The sequence below is a fragment of the Cygnus atratus genome, chromosome 18, assembly GCF_013377495.2.
Source record: "Cygnus atratus isolate AKBS03 ecotype Queensland, Australia chromosome 18, CAtr_DNAZoo_HiC_assembly, whole genome shotgun sequence".
Lineage (NCBI taxonomy): Eukaryota > Metazoa > Chordata > Aves > Anseriformes > Anatidae > Cygnus > Cygnus atratus.
In genome coordinates this window covers 1,549,453-1,574,050 of record NC_066379.1, presented here as the reverse complement: position 1 = coordinate 1,574,050, position 24,598 = coordinate 1,549,453, and the positions used below count along the sequence as shown (strand labels likewise).

The following is a 24,598-nucleotide window of genomic DNA, read 5'->3' as shown; positions in this document are numbered from 1 at the left end:
AAAGCCTGAAAATCTGTGAGAACACACGGCATTCAGTCTGTGTTTGAAAAATAGTAAAGGGCTATAGCATCTGTCAGAGGCAACATGAGCCAGCCAGAACATGGCCCTGGGCTGCATTTCCACCTGGATCCGTGATGCCCATTTTGCCCTCCCCACTGCCTCCTGATTCAGCTCTCCTGCTCGGGTGCCGTGTGCTGGACCATCTGCCCTGCTCCCAGCCACCGTGGCTCGGAGGAACAGTGATGCATCGCCAGCTCGTGCAGAAAGGCGCAGAGAAAATGGAGGCTTGGTAGGGAGGGAGCTGCATTCCCAGCCCCTGCGGCTGCTTTGCTTCCCTCCCCCGGCACCTATCTTATCTTTGCCTCTTTCTAAAATAAAAGGAATAGCAAAATTACCAACATGAAAAAGGGAGGAGATGATAAAGAGTATCTGGAAAATTATCTATGTCCTCATTTCAGAGCTTTGCATGGTAACAGGGAGGCAGAAGGCCTTTTTTTTTTCCTTATTAATATATTAGAACATTAAAAAGCTGGATGTCTCCTGAACAGTTGATAGTACTCTGTTGTGATGGACTGAGAGAGCTCCTAGGAAGTGTTCTGCAGAAGACTATCACACTTGAGGAATTATCTATGGATGTTGTTCAAGGACCAGAGCAAATAAATCAAAGCTAAAAGACAAAGTCTGCTGTCATACTGTTAATGGGCACTTCGGTCCAGCCTGGACAAAAGAGATACTTGCAACTTCACTTTTGTGCTGAGAAAAACTCCAGCAGCAGTGAACAAATGCTGTCAAGGGCCTGGCTGGAACCAGGATGAATCAAAGCCGCATCTCATCTGATGTCTTTTAACTTCTCACTCTTGAAGGCCTGAGTGAATCCAGTTCCTTGGGAATGCTGCTCCTAGCAAACCTGAATCCGACACACAGATGGTCAAATTCCCTGGAATTTGGGGTGTTTGGTTTAATATAGGTTATTTGGTTCCCCTATCAGAATCTGTTCATGACTTGGCAGCACCAGAATACTCGTCTTCTTCTTCATAAGTCTTTGTCCGTATGGGAATTAGGGTTTGCTGCTGCAGCTGTTATGTTCTGCTGTAGCCTCTGCTTACCATTAATAATGCAACCATGTGGTCGGGCCTTGGTACTCATATAAAGGGTGACAGCGGGGCTACACAGCACATATTTGTATATATATAAACACCTGAATAAAGTTGTTTGTTTTGCTTTGTTTTTTTTTTTTCCCTTGGCAGGTCACTATGGAAAGGATATTTATCGAAGTGGAGGGCCAGATCTCCATAATTTCATCTCCTCCGGGTTTGTCACATTAGGACGAGGACACACGAAGGGTACAGTGGAAACAATTTTTTGCTAAATAAAAAAGATTCTTTTAAATAAATAAATAAATAAAAAGCTATAACTCAGAAGCTGGGTTATAAGTGCTATGAGATAACAGTATTGGACTGCACTCAGTAGATTTAGTCTAGCAAATATTGCTGCAGGTAAAATACTGTGCTCCTGGCAGAACCTTTTAAATTCTAGCAAGGGAGATGGTGGGAGAGTGTAGAGTCGGACAGCCAGACTCCAGACTCCACTCTGACTTTGCAGTTCAACAATTTATACTGCTTTGTGTTTTCTTGGGTGCATGGATGCAAACCACCATTGTGCTGCTGTACTTATAAAGGGGAAGGGAAGGAGTGTAATGCTGTCCACAGGCAGGCAGTAACAGTTCAAGAGTGTGTTTCTGGATTTCTTTTAATTTCTGGGCTTTTTTTGGGACGGGGTATTATGAATATTTTATAAAGTTATTTCTTTTTAGGTCCAAAACATATATTTATGTGTTCATATAATCTGGGATATAATGTACAAACATGAAAACACAAAAATATACATATACTGCTCTGTGTATGTTCTGTGTATATGTACTGTATATATGATATATGTTGAGAGACAGTTGTAGCTATATTAGATAAGTAACCGTATATCCCAGGAGTTGTGGTGACACAAAAGCTGTGAGATTTGACTCGAAGTAGCTGGTCACCAGAACCCCAGATGAATGTTCATTTATGACGTTGTTGCCTGTTTGGTGAGTTTTTATAGTGTACAGTGAGACTATGTTGGGAGCATCTTTCTGTTCACACCCACACCCTGACCGAGTCACAGTGGTGCCCTGGCAGTGGGTTGCGACACTGGGATTGCAAGCATGTGCCATGCCAGTACGCATCTGGTTTTGTGTCCTGATGACTTCTGAGACTGTTGTACATTTCTATAGACACAATGTATGTGGAGATACCTATATAGACACAATGTACTGTATGTGGAGATGTGTCCATGTGCTCGCCTGGTTGAATGCACCTGTGTTGTTTCCATGGATGACCATGACTCACAAATTATTAAATGACCTTTATTTTTTCTTACATTTCCTGCACTTTTTCAAATTTTCCACAAGTGTCATCCAAAGCAGTGTTGGTCCTGTAGAACTGTCAGAGAAGAAACAAATATATGTATATTGTCTGTGTATGTCTGTGTGTGCTTAAATAAAGTTTACTGAGGCTGAGGCAGCACCCGTGGGACTTGTAATACAATACGTGGCAATTCCAGCCTGGCACTGCACCGGTGGAAGGAAAGCAGAGAAAACCACCATGAACCTTCAGGCGGGCTGGGAACTAAAGTGGTTCAAGGAAGGACTCATGGACGGCGTGTCACACAAAATTTCCCTTTCTCCTCCCCACCAAAAAGAAGTTTTACAGTCATGTCCTAACACATTAGGCCTGGCTGTATTTAGGATGAGGTAGAAAGTGTACCCAGGAGAGGCACGATCTACAGAGTGGTGTGTCCTGATGGCCTTCATCAAGAACATGGGTAACCCTGGGCAGAGCCTTGCAATCCGCCTCCTTGTCTCAGACTTTTGAGTTATCTTCAAGCAGTTTTCTGTACAACATACTTTTTTTCCAGTACCTTCTCAGATAAAAATAAAACCTGCTTTCCTTCTTCAACTGAAAAGGCTTGGGGGGGTTGTTCTTCCTTAGATGGGCCAGTGGGTTTCACACCTTTCCCACTGGCTTTGCTGGAAAACCCACAGAGCACATTTCCCATCCTTGGGAAGATGGGAGAATGGGCAACAGGAGTCCAGATTGTTTGTGTGCCACCTCTCTGAACAGCCATCAGATAGGGTGCTGTTTTCCACCCTATCTGATAAAAGTGTAAAAAAGGCTTTTAGTTGAAGAAATTCAAATATTTGGGCTGTTAATGGACCTAAAAGAATGTATTGCCCTTTGAATTTACTTCTAAGTTACCTGTAAATTCATGTTTTGTTTGAACAATGCTGTAGTGTTAACTTCTAACTTCTTAATGGTAAATTCACATGCCCATGTATGATTGGTGCAAGTAATTAATGTGCACACATTCTGCAGGCAAACTGCCTTGTTTGCTTGTGTAGATTTGTCTTTGTTTGCAATCTGATTTGATTGCCTATTCTGTGAAAGTAGGACCTTTGGCTTTAGCAAGTGACTTAGGGGCTCTGTCATTATGTTTGTACCCTATATCATTTGATTACTTCAGGAAGTATTACATGATAGATTCCCTGTGTTCTGATTGAACTGGCAGCACAGGTGTACATGTAGACAGGAAAGATGAGTTCTCCAGCAAGGGATACACTCCTGAGCTTTAGCTGAACTACTTCATGCTCAGATTTCATCTTATTTCAATTCCAATGCATGAATTAAAATCTCCACCTCAGCTACTATTAGCCAAATAACCTCGTCCTATGTTGTCATTACACCACTGTGGAATGGCTTTCTGCTTTTAGACTGAACAAAGCCAATGAAGTTTATCTCAATATTTCTTTGCACTGGGAGACACATTTTTGGTGTTTTCTCAACTGTCTTCTGCTGTGGCAGGACTCCAAGTGCTGAGTAATATTTAAAGGCTAGTCTATTTTGGGCAGAAGACAAAGATGTGAGACATGCCAAACTTCCATGGATACCAAATCAGCATATTCACATGTCTGACATCCACAAGCTCTTGCAAGATTGTGATTTATGGTTCTTATATGACATTCCACTGGGCGATGCATCACTGTCTGGCATTTAAGTCTATAAAGTCACTACATAGCGAGTTCTTCAAACCACAGTAAAGGCCTTCACTGTCAGTCTGTCACGATGATCTAGAAATAAATCCGAAATCCATAGAAGGTCTCCATGGTGAGACACACAGCTGGGTTAATTTCATCAAACTTTAGGTAGCTAGAAGTTGGATGTTTTATTAGACACACCTGGGAGAAACCGGCACCTCTAAATGAGTGTTCACTGGGTGGGCACCAGACACTTCTTGTCCCCATCTAGCCATCCGAGAAATTCATGTGGATCCTACTTGTAGTTGCTACTACAGACATAGCTACTAGTGCTCTGTTTGCTGTGAGAGTTGCTATGAGAGTTCAGTGCTCCCGTGAAACAAGCAGGAGCACTGAAGATGGGATGTTCCTCTGTGCACTAACCTAATTTAAAAAAACCAGCAAACAACAACACACCTTTTTCAACATATTCTCTGCCTGAGATTCCTGCTAATATCAGGTGTCCCAGGTTGAGGCTACCCCAAAAAGACCATACTCACAGTCCTGCCAGGGCTCTGCTCAGTCACACAAGCTGGTATAGAAACTTTTCCAGGCACAAAAAACACGGGGCAAGCAGCCACGTGGATATTGAACCACAGTAGTCAACATGTCTTGAAGAATAGTAAATTCACTCCAGATCAAGATTGTTGAGTTTTCATGTTAAAAAAAATAAATAAATAAATGTAGATTTGATTTGATTTTGATTTTGATTTTTGACTTTTGATTTTCACTACCAGCCTCAGACCCTGAAAATTATTTCAGAATTTGAATTGGGCTCCATATGTTTCATCAATTTTTGCTGACAGCAGAAATTCACTGAGCTCACTTCATATCTAAACAACTTGTTTTCCTGGTAACGCTGCAACAGTGTTAAATATAGTGAAGCTTTTGCAGGAAAAGTTAAACTGAGCACTGGGTGGTCAGGAAACAGTGAGGAACATGGGATTTTTGACTCCTCTACTGCAGAGCCATATAATAGGGAAATAATAGGGAAATCTGCTAGTTTCTTGTAAGCTTATGCTAGATCCTTGAGGAGGTGCAGAGGTAGGGGAGCAGCTTGAAGAGCACGTGTGGAAAGTTCAGGAAGAACCAAGTGTCCTTCCTCACAGCCTGCCCAATACTACTTTCTGAAATGGGACATCTTACCTTTGGTTCAGGGCTGGAAATCTTTATTGGTCCAGGATTTGCTGGGAGATGTGCTCTGAGTTAAGGCATCTATCTGTAGCAATCTTTTTTCTTGAAGTATCCCGCTAGAATTGGCACCAAAGATGTTCTCCACTGGTGCCAGTAGGCAGGAAAAAAATTGAACTATATACCGAAGACGGTACGATATGGTTGTTAGAAACTGACTACACTGCTGCTGGCATCTCTTTGGAGCATCCTGCAGTGTGGGAATTGTGAAAAATATGTTGGTGTAGAGCCTGGTGACTGAGCAATAACAGCTACCCACAGTGAGGTTGTATCTTGTGATATTTGGTGCAAATATGGTAAGATTTACAACCTGAACGTGGTTTTTACCAGCCGGTGCTTCTGTTCTCACTGTTATGCAGCATGGTTGGTACCTCATGCGTTCACAGAGTGGCCCGGGGGACTGTTTCGGTTGTGCAGCCCATCATGTGAGGTACAGCTGTCCAGTCTGAGACAGGTTTGGCTGAGCACATGCCTGGAGTGTGGGAATATGGTACCTGTCCTTTAACAGGATCTTACACCCACCCCAGCCATAGCATCACCCTTTGCCATCGCCTGATAAATATCCTTCTCCCAGTTATCTGAAACGATGCACAGAAATGCACAGGCAGAAGGGAGAATGAGAGGTCTGCTGTTGTTGGCTTCTGGCTTTTTCACAGGCAGTATCTCCCTCAAATCAGCATTTTTCTCCCGCATATGCAAAAGGAGCAAATTGATCTTCACTTAGTCCTGCCTTAGAAAATGATCACCTTTCCCTCCCAGACCATGTGTAGGTGAAAGAGTTGTTCTAAGGACAGACAGACCACATATCCCCTGGTGTCAGAGCAGTGGAAGATGGGTTCTTCCATCTTCTAATTGAACCACATGGGTTTGAGGTTTGGAAGCTGGAGGGGTTAGTGAGAGTGAGAAGAGACAAGGTAATGCCAGGGTGGGAGAGAGAGCTGATAGGCTTGAGGTGGCATCTGAGTCTCATGGCTGCTCCTCACTTGCTTGCCTGCCCGTGGGCTCCGTTTAGCACAAGCTGAGGGAGGTGTCTTGCCACCATCTGCTGCCAGTCCATGGCCAGACCTTCGGCTTGTTGGGGAGCGCCCGGCAGCTTCCTGGGGATTCGGATCACTCTCGGTATTCCACTGTGCTCTCACAGTGTGCCTGTACCAGGAGATGGAGGGCCTAATGCCAATGGAGTCATCACACAGGTTTATTGCAAGACAAATTTAGGGAATAAAGCAGCAGCTTGCTCTTTCTGACAACATTTGTTTTGTTATGAGGGATCCTCCTACAAACATGAAAGAGGACAATGCAGCTCCAGATCATACTTAGCAACCAAGATCTTCCCAAGCTGCTTCGGTGTCTCAGCCAGCTGAGGTGGGCGGCAGCTCCACTTCTAATCTTCTTCTGCCCTCACAGCTCTGGAGCTTTCCCAGCTCCCACTGCAGGGTGGTTGGGGTTGTTGCCCAAGGCAGCATCGCCAAGTTTGTGTGAGTGTGGCTCGTAGAAAAGCACATTGATAATGATAGGGCTGTGGAACATCCCATGTCAGTATGAGGATCAGATCATTTTCTTCCTGAGATGTCTTGATCTACCCATCCATTGTACTGCCTCATTTGCACATTCTTTCCACCTTCATTGGTTTTTCTGTGAGCTGACGAATATCTGACAGGCTCTGTATTTTATAAATGACATGTCTGTATGCAAACAAATCTTTATGCAGACACCTCAGTGGATTTATAACATTCAGCATGCTGTGAGCTCTGCATAGACCCTAGACGTGATACAATGTGGTAAAATGGGATCGGGTATTTATACTTGTTGGCACTACATCCCATCCTTTTACACACACTTCTGTTCCTTTTGGAGGCCCTGGCATACAAAAAGCTGAGATCCTTTTAAAAGCAGCAGCTCAGAAACCAGTTTTACTGGTTCATTTGCATGTAAATATGATTGGGGGGGGGAGAGAAGAGATTTATTAATTTAATTATCATTAGCAGTTTGAGGATTCTGATTCCTTCCTCTCCAGCACGGTCCTGTTTCCCTGCTGTTGTAGCTGTTTCCCTGTTGTCTCGTGTTAACAACCTCACATTTCAGTTTCTTTCCTGGTTCATACCCTTAATTTTTTTATTTGGGGGTCTTGGCTTACATCTGTTGCAACTCAGCATTGGCCCAATGCAGCTTCAAAACATGCAGTGAATCAGCTACAGAGCGGAATTTACAGCCTCCTCCCATCATTAGTAATCTACATGTGCAATAGATTCATTAAAACAGTGGAAAAGAGAAGTTTAAGGGTCATTTTTTTCATGCCTGCATCTGTAACACACAATGAATAGGTTATGTAAAAATTGGGGGTTAGGTATGTTGAGTCCTTTTTCTCATTAAACACTTGTTAGACATATCATATCAATGGAGAGATGTCAAGCCAGAGCCTGCAGCATCCCAATGAATCATTTTATGGTCATCCTGGATAATATCTAATGATTTTGATGGTTTCTTGCAGTGCGTGTGCTAAAGATCACTTGCATTCTGATTCCAGATTAATTTCAGCTATTGCGTATTCTGACACTTAATTGTATTGACTTGAAAATAGGATCATTGGGATGTGGAAACTGCTGCACAGCTTTGTAGAAAGATTCCATTACGCAATAGGGCATTTCAATCCGCTCTGAATTATTTAGCTGACTCCAGACACGACCATCCATTTCTCAGCAGAGTCTGGACAGCTCTCTTTTTTATAGCACTCTGAATATCTGGGTGGGAGGAGGGTGGGAGGTCAGGGAAACCATACCAATGCCTGCAGCAGTTGTACAGCGTGCCACCTCTGTAGACCAGGGATGGGATGAACATAAGCCAACCCAGATCAGTCCCTGCGGTCACCTTCTGCCCTGTGCCTTGAAATAAGTAAGGTGAGAGGTTCATACCCTTCTGTCTTCCAATCAACTGGCCACAAACCGGGCTTAAAGCACAACCTAGGGAGACTTTTGGAAAGGGGCTTTCCAAGCTAGTGTCTCCCACTCTATGAGCAATGAGAAGGAGGAGGATTGGCAGATAATCTGAGAGCCTTCCTGAAGTTTTTTGAGGAAGCAGCAGAAAAATGACCACAGACAGGGCAGGGAGTGCATACATCACTGCTAAGCCAGGAAATTCAGCTTGCTGTGGCAAGAAGCCCACAGCTGCTCCACAGCCAGCTGTTAAATGGAGTCTGCTTCCTGCACCAACAGCAGAAACTTCCCCTGCAGGCAGTCTCACTGGTGCACATGAAGAGACACTCATCATTTGGAGATCATGTCGCTCACCACCTCAGCTGGTTGATGGCATTTTTAACTTGACCTCATGAAACATGCTTCCTGGAGGACACAGATAGGACTGGGGCGGGAAGCGAGGATGCTAGCCACGATGGGTTGCATCTTCTTTCTCTCTAAGTGAACATTAAACCAAAATGTTGTGTTTGAACCACCCTGCCACTGCTGAGAACCTTATGTTTCCATGGCAATGTAAAGAACCGAAGCTATCTCTAAACTCATTTTCCTCCTGTAGTTAGTGAATCATTTTCCTGCCCACTTCCTTGTCCTGCAGACTCCACTGCGGCCAGCACTCTGCTGAGTGCCCATGGATGGTTTTCAATAGTGTAGTGTTCTAGAATAGATTTTTCTTCTTTCTGCAATGTGCTAACAGTGTATCAAAATAGATTGCAATAGCTGAGAGGAGAAGAAAAATGCCCTGCCTATTATTGTATGCCCTTTCATAGAGTCTGTCAAGTCTCCGCAACATTTTGGCAAGTACCTTTGAATGCTGAGCTGAAGGCTGGTGAAAAGCTGCCAGTTACAGCCCAGCTATCTATGAAACAGGGAGCTTCAGCTTCATGCCCCAAACATCTCTTTGAAGATTTTTTTTCTATATTTATTTTCAAGAACTGATTTATTAAAAAAATATATGATTTCCTGCTGCAATGTTACTGAGCATCTTAGGCTGGTTATCTGTATACAGAGGGATTTTAAGTGAAATTAGGAATCAACCTTGTATTTGGAATACTGTTTCTTTAGCAGGTCACCATTCAATCTTAAATGTGTTTGAGGATTGTAAATAAGGAATTTAAATGTTATGAAAAAAATGGTGATTCCTAGGTGAAGATGGGGGACTTAGCAGATCGATCTCTAATTCTGAAGCAATTGTCTCCTCAGAACAGCCAAATCTCACAGTCAGAGTTCAGCAGGTGAAGAGCTTGGGTATGTCCAAAAATTTACTGCTACAGCAAAGCAAGTATATTATATAAAGTTTATCTTCGTAAGTCTCTTGGAAGGAAAATTGGCTCATTATCTTAGAAGTGATTTTTGGACACACAAGCCCTAGATTTGCTTTCCAGATTTGCTTTCCATGTTCAGTACTCATGGGAAAATTATTTGATCCCAGGAGCTTCAGTTTACCCTCCAATAGTCTGTATAAAGCTGCGGACAGTTGTAGGGACTTCATACAGTGACTGCCACAAATGTAATTGCAGACAGTCTTTGAGAGACAGACTTCTGTTCATTTATTGACTTTTTCTACTCTTGGAAACAGATTAATCTCAAACTCTTGATGGTGTGGGGGCCTGTGGCTGTGACTGTTTCATATTGTGTTGAACCTTTCTCTAACATCCATCCTGACCCTCCCTTGTCCCAGCTCCATGCCGTTCCCTCAGGTCCTGTCGCTGTCCCCAGAGAGCAGAGCTCAGCGCCTGACCCTCCACTCCCTGTGGGGAAGCTGCAGGCCGCCATGAGGCCTCCCTTCGGCCTGCTCTGCTCTGGGCTGAACAAACCCAGGGACCTCAACCGCTCCTCACACTTCTTCCCCTCTAGATCCCTCATTGTCTTCATAGCCTTGCTTTGGACACTCTCATACAGTTTTAAGTCCTTCTTATTTTGTGGTACCCAAAACTGCACACAGTGCTTGAGGTATTAATGCTGGTGACATTTGTCACTGAGCTGTTAATCTTCCATTCATAGGACTGCAAGAACACTTCAGAGGTCTGAATTGAAACCAGATGATTCCTGCTCTCTCTGGCTTAAAGTCAGGCTTGTACTCTCAGCAAGGCAACAAAATCCTTCTCTAATCAGTGGAGAGAGCCTGGGCATTTCACCTATCCTGATGCCACAGGCTGAGATCATCGACAGGACCTGTATGGCTGTCACTCCGCTTCTGTGCTTTGCAGTGTGCCAGGATGCGACGTGGGCTGCTGGAAGCCTTGGGCTTGTGGGAGATAGAGTGCTCACAAGTGGATGGCCTGTGCTGTCACAGGTTGGTACAGCAGATGCTGAAGGAAGTGCTAAGAAGTTTTCACAGTGAAGCCCAGGTCTGAGAAATCAGAATCTTATTTTTCCCCTAGAGGAGAAGCTTATCTCTGGCACATACATAAAAGTTCTTGTTTTAGCTGGAAGATATTTCTCAATGTTGAGTTACTTTTTGTGCATTCATGGAGAGACCAGGCTCAGCAATTTCCCACCTGCCAGAGCAGCATTACTGTGATTCAGTTTAGGTTTTGAAACCAGGTTGTGGCGTACCTTTGTCATAGGCTGGGGAAGTTTGTGGAGTGCAAAATTTGCTCCTGCTCTCTATGAACAAAAAAGTGCAGAGGTCCCAAGGAACAGCAAGGTGATGGGATCAAATGCACTACATTGTTTGTAACTGCTTTGAGGCCGGACTGAATTCACTTTCCCTGTGGCAAGAAGACTGGTAGGAACTGCTTCTGCTGCCACCAAGGCGGGCAGAGGGCAGTTACCTTAACGTTCCACAGTCCTCTCAGGACTTGAGGAGGAACAGGAGCCCCCATCCGTAATTTACAGAAGGTGGGGATGACTTGCTACATGGAGTTTCTTAGGTGGTGGTAGGGCCAACAGGTTCTCCAAGAAACCCTAAGAGAAGGACAAATGATAATGGGGAAGGGCTGTGGGCTGAGGGATGGGGACAGACTTTTCTTTTTGATTAGACTTTCCGAAGCAAGCCCTGCAATCTTCTTCCTGCCTGTCTTCATAAACCATCAAGTGCTATAAAAGTTATGGTCTGTTGAGAAGAACACAGTCATAGGGCTGACCAGAGATGTTGGAAAGGAGAGGAGGGGTTGTACTGAGTCCCCCAGCAGCTGCATCAGAAAGCACCCCTTTTGGAGGGCTGAGACCCTTCCCACTGCTCAGCTCCTGACTGTTGCTGGGACAGCTGTTTCCTTTCTGAAAGCGTCTCCATTTCTTCTCAGAACTGGAACAGTCCCATTCTGTCATCCATGCTCTTCAAGGTATTGGTTTAAAACTCCCCTGGGTCTTGAAATCCTTCAAGCAGTGTCCATCACACTCCTGAAAGCAGATGACCATAATCACTTACCATAGCGCTGTGCCCTCATTTTCTCATGTGAAGGTGGCCATGATGATTTCTCTAAAGGATTTCCTAGATCAGGGCATCATTTCCATGCAGTGCTTTGAGGATGCTGCTGGTGCTGTCATGGAGTAAAGCTGCCAGAACCAAGGTCTGCAGCAGTTTCTAAGACTGGTGGTTAGATTGAACCCAAGATTTTTTGTCTGATAGGTGAAAAGCGAGAAGTATCTCTTTTTTGCTGACTTTCTTTGTAGATTATCAGCTGCAGAACAGAGAGCAGTGTTTCAGCTGGAGGCAAATGATGAGACAGTCCCTGTAGAAACGAGGTGCATGGAGCAGGAAGCATTTGAGCAGGAACAGATCTATTCATGACAATTTTTCTGAGTCTTGGATAGTCCTAGCAGTAAATGAATGAATAAAGAAGCTGGGATTTTGCCAGTAATTCATATAGCTGACATACAGTTTCTGGATCACAGCCTAGTTCCTCAACCAAAGAGCAGATTCCAAGCGCACTTTCTGCTAATGATCGGTATTTTTGAATCGATTTCAATGGCGTTGGCTTGGATCTGCAGTAGAAAATACACTTGTGTATGCCAATGCAGACCTTACCACATTGCTGTTACACACCTGCCCTGTTCTCCATCTTGAGAAAATCATGGGTTTGTTTTCCCAATATGCATTTTTCCCTCTGAGCAATGAGATAAAGGCATGTTAGAGTCTTTTTATTTTTCTTTAAACGTGTTTGAACAAAATGTGCTTATACTGTGAACAAAAAGGATTTTAGTAGTCAGGCTGAAAATTGATCCCTGGCTCTAAGAGTCAAACTGGATTTGGCTAATATATGTTCAAATTCTGTGGACAAGGCATAAGGCAGAGTGAGTTTGAGGGCCTGCCCCCCAACTGTGATAAGAAATGCTAGTGCAGACAGCAAGATGTAGATCTGCTGAGTAAAAACCCTCATCCTGCACAGTCATATTTCTGAGATCTGCTCTTTATGTGGGGCCATATCTGTGCACGCAGCTCACAGATTTCTCTCTAGAAATGCAAACCTTCAAAATTTTATTAAAGCACTATACTCTTATCTATTCTTCTTATGTCATTACCCTGTCTCTATTGTTTAAAATATAACATTTTATTCTAAAGTATATGCTACTGTCATTAATTCAAGATACGATCAGATACCAAGAGCATACTGTCTATAAAAGGCATGTCCTCATATTCATTTTAAACTAAGAAACTAAAAATAAAGCTAGTTCAAATATAGGTGATGAGAATAACCTAAGACTCATGTTAGGAAGTATAATATGAATGAACACTTAAAGGTGCCTGACAAAGATTGTGTGCTTGGAAAGAGCAGTGGGTAAAAGTCTGGAAAGTAGATTTGGGACAGAGAAGTCAGTTTGGTGACTACTATGCATCCTCTCTCTCTGCATAGCACCTGAAAGGTGTTGAATTAAAAATGCTCAATTCAGCACAGCTAGCAAGAAATTCTGTTTCATTCAGTGTAAGCATTAGCCTGTAGATCTCACTGTCACAGGATGCTGCTGAGATCAAGAGGGTGCAGGCACAAAGCACAGACTGTGATACTTGTGCAGTTATTGAGATAGGCAAAATTACTGTAAGTGTCAGAAGAACGTGGTCCCAATATCCATGTCTGAGGCTTAAGTGCCTCAAACTATGGGGACGGGGAAACCTGCTGAAGTTCATGCTGTCCCAAATGTGTCCGTGGCAGGAGCTCACCTTGTAAAACAGTTCATACTGTCTACCCACAAAGCTCCAGAAATACCCTCAACTCACTCCTGTTTGGCATGACCCCAGTGAAGAATAAGAGGACACTCCAGCCTAGGAGAGCAAGAACTGACTGACGTCTGCATGGGAGGAGGTTGCGTCCAACTCACTGGGGCACGTTTGCAGATAGCACAAGGTGGGGTCCCCCGCTGACCCTCACTGCTCTGCTGTGGCCTCTGAGCACTGCAGAGGGGACGCAGTTTTGATGCTGTGCTTGGTGGCACCTCAGCCCTTCTTGGGGTTTCTTGGCCTGCTTGCCTCTCAGGGTCCTGGTCGAGGTTCCCCCAGGTTAGGGGACATCCAGCTTCATGCTGTTCCCCAGATGAGGTGGGAGTTTCAGCCTCCTGAATGCTTCTACTGCTGCATGAAAACTGAGCACAAGCAAAACACAGACCCGCTGAAGTTGTTGAGCTGACCTCAGTCTAAGCTCTTGATGGGTCATTGATGGCCCAGAGCCTTAACAGGGAGGTGTTTTTCTTCCTGCAGACTCCAAATTACCAAGACCAGGCTTCACCAGCTGCACTATGCCTGGGCAAGTACAGGGCTGGCACAAAACACCAGCAAGTGAGTCTAAGTAAAAGCACAAATAAAAGATGAGCAGAAAAAGGCGAATGTGTGGCCTACCCTCCAGTGCCATGTAAGAAGGCAGCCCAAAGGGATGCATGCACTTGAATGCACAAAGCCCCAGCACTTTGTCTTGCATCTTAACCCCTGTTCCCTGCCTCCAGGCTGGCTGCGGATGAAGACCACCTTGTTGGGGGCACGGCAGTCACAGGGGGCCAGGCTGCTCCCTTCCCACCCCTGCCCTCCAAACACAAAGCAGAGCACGAGGCAGGTCCTGCCAGCAGCTTGGCAGTCTCCAGCATGGTCTGCATCTTGTAGTACAGCATGACACTGACTCTCCTGTGTAAAACACACACATGGCCCCGTGTCTCCACATCTCACTGCTGGAGCAAACTTCTCTGGCTCGTCAGGGCAGCACCTGGTAGCAAGGCACTGTCAGTTCAGACTCTTCTTTTGGTGAGTGATTGGAGTTCCTTCTGTTCCTCCAGCTACAGCACAAGGTTCTGGAAAGTCTTGAGCCTCTGGTCTTATTTCTCAGGATCCCTGAAGTGGCTGGTGATCCTTTTGAAATTTTTCGCGTGCAAATCGCAGGGACACAGACCCTGACTGTGTAAGGAATGCAGACAGCCACAGCTAGCATGTGTCAGGAAGCCACGGGGACAGCACGTTCGCTCCGCAGTCTCCATCATGTTCTCCATCATTGATCTCCCATTGATCCTGCCACCAAGGAGAGCTCTTCCTCCTGCTGTTAGGAGTATCATGCACTGTCATGTTCACGCTCATTATGGAGCTTTCACCCCTTAGATGTGAACAAAGATTTGAATAGAGCAAGTGAAAACCTAATAGATAGCTGCTGTTGGATTTTCTAAACAAGCCCTTCAGAGCTGCTGGCTTCTTTTTCATATGCAGATAAGAAGGAAGTACCTTGAAATATTTAGGCTGAACTGCAGAGGAGGCATTGAATAGGGGATGGCAATAGTAATAGAGAAAATTTTAACCATTTGCAAAGCATTTTCCTGAATGAATATTGCCCAAGAAACTCACCAAATAAACTGGAATTACTAACTTCATTTTGAAGCTAGGGAACCAGAGACGGGGACAAGACAGGAATGTGGATCCAACATGATGCAAAGATCAGGAAAAAAGTTTAGTGGGAACGAAGCAGGAGACTGAGTGATAGGAGACACAGTGACTGTGTCTACCTGGAACTGTGGCATTAGCCATGCCCACCACACAGCTGAGGCGACTTTCAGATTATGTCAGAAAGGTGTTCAGATCTGCAGCATCCTTAGGATGGCCCAGGCAGCACAGATGAGACAGTTGTGGACCTGTTCAGGCTGTCTTTGTGCCTAAACATAGGCTTTTCTTCAGGAGAACGCTGACGTACCCATTGCCTTCCAGGTTTTAGGACAGTCTCATCAAGAAAGCTTTCAGTCACAGGTCTCTGTGTACTGAGAGCAGTACTGGTGAAGCTGAGATTAGACAATAGTGACTTTATGTCTGTGGATTCTACAGAAAATCTTCAGGAGCATTTGAGGGGAAATAAAAGAGCAAAAGCAGTGTTCATTTTTCTTCTTCAGGTTCCTTCTCATCATCCTGCAGTATGGGGGCTGGCTATAGTGTGAGAGACAATTCCCAGCAGAAGCCCCATGTCTGCACAAATGTTGATTCAGACACAGTTATCAGCAGAAATTTAGCAGCATCAATATCTTCTTCTCAATTTGCAGCACTGCAGGATCCATGTGGCAGAGCTCTGATTTTTGGTCCCTTTTGGTCCACTGGCTTCAGTGGGACTAGGACCCCTGCCAGGTTATGTTGCTGGCTAGGAGAAAAGCCTACATTTGTCTGTGCATGCTTACTCACGTGGATTTCCCGGGCATGTGTGATTTCCCGAGCAGCAGATTTTTATTTTTATTTTTTGAAACAAGCAGTAAAGACAAAGTAGAGTCCGTGTGGCATCTCCATCTGACTTCACTGCTCAGTCTCCCTTGGTACTGCCTGGGGAGAAGGAGGCCCTGCTGTGTAGCACATCCTGCATCACACGTCCAGACTAGCCCAAAGGAGCCTCATCGTAACCGCGCATAACTTCTCCCCTGACTACCAGGGTGACTGCCTCAAGAAGAGACTTCGTTGATACACCGGCTTTGAGGATTCCCACCCTAAATGCTCAGTCCTGGCATTGATCAGATACCCTGGGACAGAAGCCTCCAGCCCTGAGGATCGATATGGGCCATCCACTGGCTTTTATTACTGGAGAACAAGGAAGGCAGGAAAACAATCAAAGAAAACCAACAAAAAACAAAACCTGGTGCCTTTGAGCTGTTATTTAGTCCTCTCTAGATAAGAAATCACCCACAGGAGGTGCAGGAGCCACTGAGCAGCTTCTCTTTATCTACTGTGCTTAAGGAAGATTAATTCAATCTGGAGCAGGCACAAATCCATGGTACAAAGACGGTTTGCTGGGGAACAGTGGTCCTGTCAGGCAAGACGACAATACAGGAGTTTAGCTTGCTTAGCCCAGAAAAGGAAAGCTGGGAGACATGGGAACGTCCTGCACAAACACAGCAGCAGCTTAATAGCTGGGAGGGAAAATCACGTGTAAATTATAGAACAATACCAGCACAAAGGCAAGCAGGTGAGTATTGGTATGGATAATTTTAGTCCAAGAGGTTTCAAGGTCAAAGCTGTGAAGTTCTCTGACAGTCAGCCATTTAGCATATTGGTACAGGCTGGGACAAGCACACCAGCTCTGCAGCATGGAGCTTGGTCAGTCCATGAAAGAACCATATGTCCCAACATTCCTGTAACAAGGCTCAGAGGATGACAACCTTCCAGTTCTGGTTCCCTTTTTCTAGCTTAGGAGCATGGTGAGGTAGTTTGGAGCCCAGCCGGGACAATGTTTCTGTAATAACCCTGTGCTAGCATGCAGAATGCCTGATGGGAGTAGAATAAAGGACAATTTCCCAGAGAAGGACAGATTATTTGAGTCCTTACAGCTTTGTTCTGAAAGGACAAGTAATATCCCCCATGAAAGAGCTGTTGTACCTCTGAGTACATCAGCTTCCGACTGCTCTTTTTCATGAGAGTTGTGTCTATTCGCAGCCTTATTCTGCAGGAGCTGAAAGCATCAGAAGTAAAGCAGAGCAGGCTATTGCATTTTTCTCATCTGCCCACTGGTTTTCTTGCCAAGATAGGGCCCATGCCTCAAACATTAGGCCTCCAGGCCTCTCCAAAGAGGACACACTTCAGTCCACCCTCCTTTCTCAGGTGGCCCAGTGCCTTGCAAGGCTCCCAATAACTTTGGAGTCTTCTATATTGGTCATGTAGATGGGATTCATATCATCTTGCTTATAGCATCTAAAAATTGGGCTCTCAGTCTAAGCTGATCATGTAGGCTCTCAGAAGGTCTGGGGGAGAGGTAGGCATCTCTTCAGTGGCTCAGTTCATCCTAAGATAGATGTATTTCTCTGCAGAAATAACAGCCTAGATGATTAACAAGACTATGTGTACAAGCTTTACAGCTAAAACCAGGGATTTTGAGTGTAGTTTAAAATTTCAGCCCAGCAGAGCAGCCGGGATGGACATTTTTCCCTGTGTGCTCTCAATACATATTCTTTTGTGCCAGCACAAGCAGTGGTGTGACCACACAACAGGCCAGATTGGAGACTTCACGTGTGATTACACCAACCCTACAGTGGTCTGAGCCCAAAGCAGATCACTATGTGTCCTCTTGGATGCTGCCCTGGCTCGAGGACAGGCAAGGCAAGGACAAAGCTGGCAAGGGCAGGGGAGGAGTGATGGGACTGTTTCAGTAGCATCGCTCCTTAAAGCAAGTATGAAACTCCAACGCCAGGTGAAGCCCACTTTGTAGCGTCACAACCCAGTGCATCACAGTTAAAGAGCATGGCATTATAGAAAGACTAGCCTGGATTTGTAGCTGGCATCGCTTTTTGAGATTTGTGTTATGAAGTACAAGAGCTCTGGCCAATGCAAGCTGTATTTATCTTGCTTGTATTGATCCTTGCTGTGCCACAGTAATTTCTTGTCTTTAAGGATTCCAGGGTGTTTTAATGGAAGTCTTCACTGACGGGGGGAGAAAAGGAACAGCAAAATCCCTGGTTGCTATGTGAAAGCAGGAAATTTTGGTTTGGGAAACCAGCAGGCTTCAGCCACCCAGAGAATGGGGCTTTGTCAGGTGCTGATGCTGGAGCATGTGGAGGCTGAGATTACTTTATCTGCATGTCCCCATGAGCCGCTCTCACAGAAGGGTGGCTTTCCCCGAAAATACCATCACTCGCTTTCTAATACAGAGAGGGAGAGCTAAAACACTGCAATCCAGCAGTTGCACAAACAGTGCACAAAGCCGTGCTCCCGTCAGGCTCCGTGGCAGTGGTGCATTTGGAGGAGCCCACTTAGGATCTTTTTTTCTCTAGCATGCTTTTTCCATAAGAAAGATGACAATGCAAGCATAGCTGGAGGCAGATTTGTCTGAACTGTAAGGATTTGAACATGCCTGTACTTCCCCCCATCCCCTTTAAGTCAGCTAATGCTATCACGTTGGGGCCGCATGCAGATTTACAAACCGTATGCTGCTAAATTAGTCACCACCCAGCGTGAGGAAAGTTCAGAAGAAACCCGGGCTTCTGTTTTGCATATCTGCAACACAGAGCTGAGCCCTTTGATGGACTCCTCTGATGGCCAGGAGCTGTGAATATTCAAGATGTCAACACCAAAAAAAAAAGTCTGAAAAAAAACGACAGAAAACTTGTCCCATCACCACAAAGAGCAATGCTGTTTCCCTAGCGTGACAACAAACATAAGTATCTGTTTCTGAATAGGATGAGGCCAGTATAGGCATTTATCCCATCATGAGCAGTCCTGGACAGGTGGTAACAAGGGCAAATGAGCTCCAACTTAGTAGACAAGCGGGAGACCCATTTTACAAGTTTTAGCCACCATTGTGCTGCTTTGGACCGTGGAGGCAAGAGCAAGGGCAAATATTGGGATGAACTGGCCAAGACTGTGAGCTGCAGGCTTTGTCTTAGTTGGAAATACTTTTTTTTTTTTTTTTTTTTTTTTTTTTTTGTCACCAGGGAAACAGAAGCAGAAATGACAAATGCTTTCAATTTGTCAACATTTTCCGTGGATATTTTTGGTCTTCTGGTGAAAAACAAAGCGTAGATATGTCTCAGTTTAAAACTATCCAATTCACTTTCCAAATTGAAGGTGGAAATGTGGTCAGAGGGCTGAAGGCATAACAGGGGTTCCTTTGGTGCACCTGCCACTTGGGACCACCATCTCTGTGGGCTCCTTGGCTGGACTCCATCCGTGAGTAACCATCACAGTCACCACCGCATGTCGCATCCTGGAGGTGTCATCTGGTAGGGTACTGTGACCCAGAAGGGAGAACAGGAACATGAAACACCTCAGCTGCAACTCAGTTCTTCACTGAAGACAAATTCTAATTTAAAACAGTTTTGTTTCCGGCACAACTTTGAATATTGATGTCTATAAAATGGGTTCCTTTGTGGGGAAGAGTGTGGGGTTTGGTGAAAGAATATGTTTTCTACATAGTTTTAAGAGGAAAAATACAGACTTTCCTTCCTGTAAAAGTCTCTCAGCACAATCTTTTGATTTGTGAAGTTAATCTGGAAGAAATCCTCGGAAGTGATTTGAGGAGCTGTGACCTGCCTGGACTTTCCTTAGCTACGAGCCATGTCTCTGGAGATTAGGTTTTGCTGGGCTGATAAATCCTGCTGAGATTTCTATGCAAGTGCCTTGTGGAGAGCAAAGCTCTTTGATTATCCTGTTGCTATTCGTCAAATGCAAAGGACCATGTAAAAAAAATTATTTTCATCCTTCAGAATTGCTATACTTTCCCTCTCCTTTTGATGTTGGAGAAGAAAATAGCCCTGTGAAGCAACTTGATTTCTTCAGAGCTATTAACAAATCTTCCAGGGTCCCAGGGTGACATAACAGGTCTGGACTGACTCATTCCGTTTAACAGTGTCTCCTTCCAGCCAGAAATAGCTCTGTGTGCAGCCATAAAAAACGTGAATCAATTAATGTCTTTTATTAACCAGAAATGCAGATAAATCCCCTGAATCAGGCAAAGGTATTTTGCTGGCTGCTGTTCCTTCTCCCTCCCCATTCTCTGTATCTGGCTTCTTTTTTAAAAGATCTTTTTGGAAGTTGACTCCAGGTTCACGTGGACATTTTTGCAGCCGAATCTCAGACATTCTGGCTTGTAGAAAGATATGTCAGGGAGGTGGTGGATCCTGCTCCAGGAGATCATTAGCGTGCTGGGAGAATAAGGAATTAAAAAGTGTCTTGGCCAGGGAGCACTAAGTTAAATAGGAGCGTAGGCTGAACTGGGAGAATGAGGCAGAGGTAATGGCTTCACATTGAGTATGTGGGTGTATAGTACATGGGGAACTCAATGAAAATGTATCCTATGCACATACGTTAGTGGTATTTATATTAAAGAAAGAGGCACACTCTGCTCCTGGCTTAGCTGTGACTGCAGCCGCCTCCCTTGCTGTGATCCGATGAGCCAGATCCCAGCACCTATATCCTGGGAGCTGAAGGAGGAAGAGTTTCACTTTCTCTTCCACTCTGGCCAGTGCATTGTGTTCCTGCATCCCATGGCCCCATGGCCGCGCTGTGTCCCACTCCAGTGGGGACAGTCACCAGCGATCGCTCAGCTTCAGGAACTTCCCATTGAACCCAGTGAGCACAAGCTTGAGAGGAAGCACAAGCTTGGGAATGCTCATCTGCTTTAGGGCTATACTTTTGGGTTTAGTATTCATTGTTTAATACTTAAAGGAGGCCTGAAAGTATCAGTCAGCATCCATATTTTCATTGCATCTTCTTATGCAGTAGTCAAACATCATCTCCAAGAGTTCGCAAGGGCATTTTAGCATCCCTGCCTTTTGCTAAGCTCAGTGCCAGTGACAGTCCATATACACAGATAAGGCTTAGTCCAAAATCCTGCTTCCTGCTATTTTTAAAGGGAGAGAAAAAACACCTTGTCTAAATAATCTCTACATGAAAATAGGTACATGAGTCAGAATACACGTTGAGAAGCAGGAAGGAAAGGCTTTAAATAATAGGATTCATTCAGCTAAACCATCTAATCACCCCTGAAAGTGAAAGATTAGTTAAAACAAAGGACTTATTATCTAGGAAAGTAAAAAGGGAATCTGATTTTTTTCACTTCCTCACACAGGGAGTACAGGGAGTCTGCATTTCATTATACGCCAACCCAAAGGGCTTCAATAGCCCCGGCGGTGGAAACAGAACTACAACAATTTATGAACACCTGCATAAATATCTCCCTGCACCGTTGCTTCAGTTTAACCTGCTTGCCAGAAGAGTAGCTGAGAGGGAGCAGAAGAGAAAACTCGATCCACACTTGCGTCTGGGAGCACATGAATAAAACCAGTGCAATCCTCAAAGAGTGGCTCATTGTAAGGATTTTAAATCAAACGCAAACAGGCTCCACTGCACTGTGCATGGGCAGAAAGGGAAGTTCTAGGCAGGAGAATCTTTATAAAAGTTTTATGTTACTCCTTAAAAGAACAAAATACCTGCTGTGAGATAAAAATATGATAGTCAAGTAAAATGATTTTTAATTAAAAACAAATGCTCAAACCTGACTATTGCTAATAGTTTGCTCTGTTTTAATAGATTGATTTTTTTCTCTGACCTTTTCATTCAAACTTGAGATTTAGTCTGGTACATTTTCAAATGAGGAATATGAATTACTTGAACCTTCCAAGTTCATTTATAATCTGCCTGTGCTAAAGATGTTACTGTAGCCTCTGATCTATGCTGACACTCAGTGGAAAAATCAGATTTCTTTTTTTTTTTTCCTCAAGCATATGAACTTTGAGAACAGTGGGATGCTGTGTAACTGAGAGGTAGGAGGAAGGAAAGAGGAGAAAGAAAGATGATACTACTAACAATCTGTCTGCAGTGCTGAAATATAGCCTTCCTGTGCTTCAGTGTCTGCAAATTTCATATAGCTGTGCAAAAGCTAGTTTGATTGCCCCCTTCACAGGTAGGGGGGCAGACATGGAGAAGTAAAGACATGTATCCACAGCTGTATAGCTCAGTGGTACGGCTGGGACTGGAGACCTGCTTGACTTTCATGCACTGATACGGGATGAAGCCAAACGGCACAAAGTATTATGGAGAAGAGGTGAACGCCAATGGGGATATCAAGCTGCCAGTACCATGCACGTGCAACATCCTTTCCTTTGATTTGGTTGTTCAGCTTGCCAAATCAAGAGTTCCAGCAAGCAGCATCCTTTTTTTTTTTTTTTAACTTATGAGCCCTAACACTGCATTCAAAAAGAGATATTGTTGCAGTTATTGTTACTGTTATTCTTATTACTACTACTACTATTGTCTCAAAGATAAGGATGCTGTTCTCTTCTGGTTGGGCAGGTGGCAAGACATTAGCTGAGAAAGTGGCATTTGGTTTGACAAAACTCTGTTTCTTCTTCTTTCAGGGAAAGAGACAATTAATAGTCATACTTTCATTTAGTCAGTGGATCTGGATAACATCCACTTAATGTGTCAACAGAGTTAGCTAATAAGTATTCCACACCTCCGCCAACTCCATTGAAAAGCCATGGAGAACAGCAAGGTACAGGAAGCAGTCGCATGCAGTACCAGTGTTTGAGAGAGGGACAAACAGTTGTCCTGGCAGTGGTTGTCTGGTAAGTCTGATTTAATCCTCAGCACTTGCTTCATTATTACAAGCAGAAGTATCGATGACAGTGGTCATTAAACCAGAATTTACAGCAAAAATGGTGGAAATCTGAGGTTCCTAAAAAAGGTAAAGAAAATCCTTAGAGGACAAAGAAAGAAGAGCTTCAGAGAGCAATTCTATCCACCAGATACATGCTCTGCTGATAAAATGCTAGGTCTGTGGCACAGCGAGGTGTAGATGCAGGATTTTCCCTCTCTTGGGGTAAAGAGCAGCCAAAAAAAACATCAATCCTTGAGAGTTCTGCCCACCTCAAACTGTGATCAGAACCAGTCCTGCTCTGTCTTGATTTCAGTTGAACGTTGCTGAATATTTCAGTCTTTGGAAATCCTTCACACAATTAATTCGGATTGTCTTGGAGATGAGTGCTGACTGGGCAAGAGCAAAAACTGGGCAAAAGACTGCAATCAACAGATAATGATACACTGTAGCATTTCAGATAACAGAAGGAGCAGTAACAGTGCTGAAAAGGGCCAGCATTTGCTCCCGTCTCTCCTCACTCTTCTATTAACCATCCCACAGTGAGCAGGCCACATGTTAGTTGCATCCACACCAAAGGCTAGGAGCAAAAATTTGACTTTGGTGTCATGCCAGGGGTAAATAGTGAGGAAGTCTCCTTTCTCAGCATGCTTTCCCCAGACCTCAAAGGATCCTGGCAAAGCCTGGATTTGTCTTTCCTCAGGGAGCTTTCTCTAGTGGATAGACAAGGTCCTTTGCCATGTAAAGGGAGAGGCAGGTCCTGGCACTGGTGCTGCTGTTGGCAAGGCTTAGCCTTGGAGCAATTTTCCTCCCAACTGTAGGACTCCGAGGGTGCCTCAGGCATTTGGTTCAGATGCTAAAGCTGCTAAAGTGTCATCCCCTTCATGCCCTGTAGAAAGGCATGGCCTGGGCATCTGGCTGCCCTGGTAACACCAGGATCAGATGTGGATTTAGTGGAGAAGGCTACACCTGTAAGCCATTTGCCAAGTGTCTTCAACTTAGTAAGTGCACCTGTGCCCAAGAGCCTGGGCACAGTGCCGGAAAACTGCTGGTTTGTGTGGTTTCCAGCACAGAGCTGGGGCAAGAGCTGGGCAGGCAGATCACAATAGCTGCTATCAGCAGGACTTCTGCTACCAGCAGAGCCATACCCTCTCCTGTGCAGCAGGGGAAAATTGCAATCAAAATAAGTCTACAAACCCTTTATTTGCTCCCAAGTGAGACAGCCATGTTCTCAGTGACAGTGTTGGGCAGATGAAGACCAGCAGAAGGCCAAGCAAAGAGTGAGACCATACCATGTGTCTTGCACAGAGAGGGTGGTAGAAAACCTGTGTTTAGCAGTGCTGATGGGAATCTGGACCCCTCTTCATCCTACACATCTTTGCAGAAGATATCAGGAGCTCAAGTGGCTCTCAGAAAAGCTTCTGAGCAAAACACAGTCTCCAGAACACTTGGAGAGGTAATCAGCACCATTTCAGGTCAAAGGAAATGTCAATAGGGCTGAGGCCTTATGTCCTCCAGCTGTTTGACCCCTGTTCAGAACTAATATTTTGTGGAGAAGGCACCCAGCTCTTTGGTGACCACAGAATAGGCCTTGTGGCTCACAGGGCAGAAAAGATTGAGTATCACTGATATAATTACAGAAGTGAAAGAAAAGCGGCAGCTTACAAATTGTGGTTAGCCTCTCATTAGTATGGTTAAGTGATGACTGTATAAATGAGTAGGGCTTATTTAACAATAAATGTCATTTTTAAATAGCATATAGAATGATACAGGCAAATGTAATCAGGAAGTACATTATATTAGGAAAAAAACATTTGGGCTGAAAAGAAGGAAAATAAAGGTTTGCTGGTGGATGCTGTAGGCGA

At 44.5% G+C, this 24,598-nt stretch overlaps 1 protein-coding gene across 1 annotated transcript in view; it reads left to right on the top strand.

Moving 5' to 3' along the window:
• The window catches only part of SHISA6 (shisa family member 6), a 247,855-nt gene that overhangs the window by 57,535 nt on the left and 165,722 nt on the right, over window positions 1–24,598 (top strand). Inside the window, exon 3 of the mRNA XM_035561924.1 lies at window positions 1,248–1,343. Within this exon, the coding sequence (XP_035417817.1) occupies window positions 1,248–1,343 (96 nt within the window). The remainder of the gene's footprint in view (window positions 1–1,247; window positions 1,344–24,598) is intronic.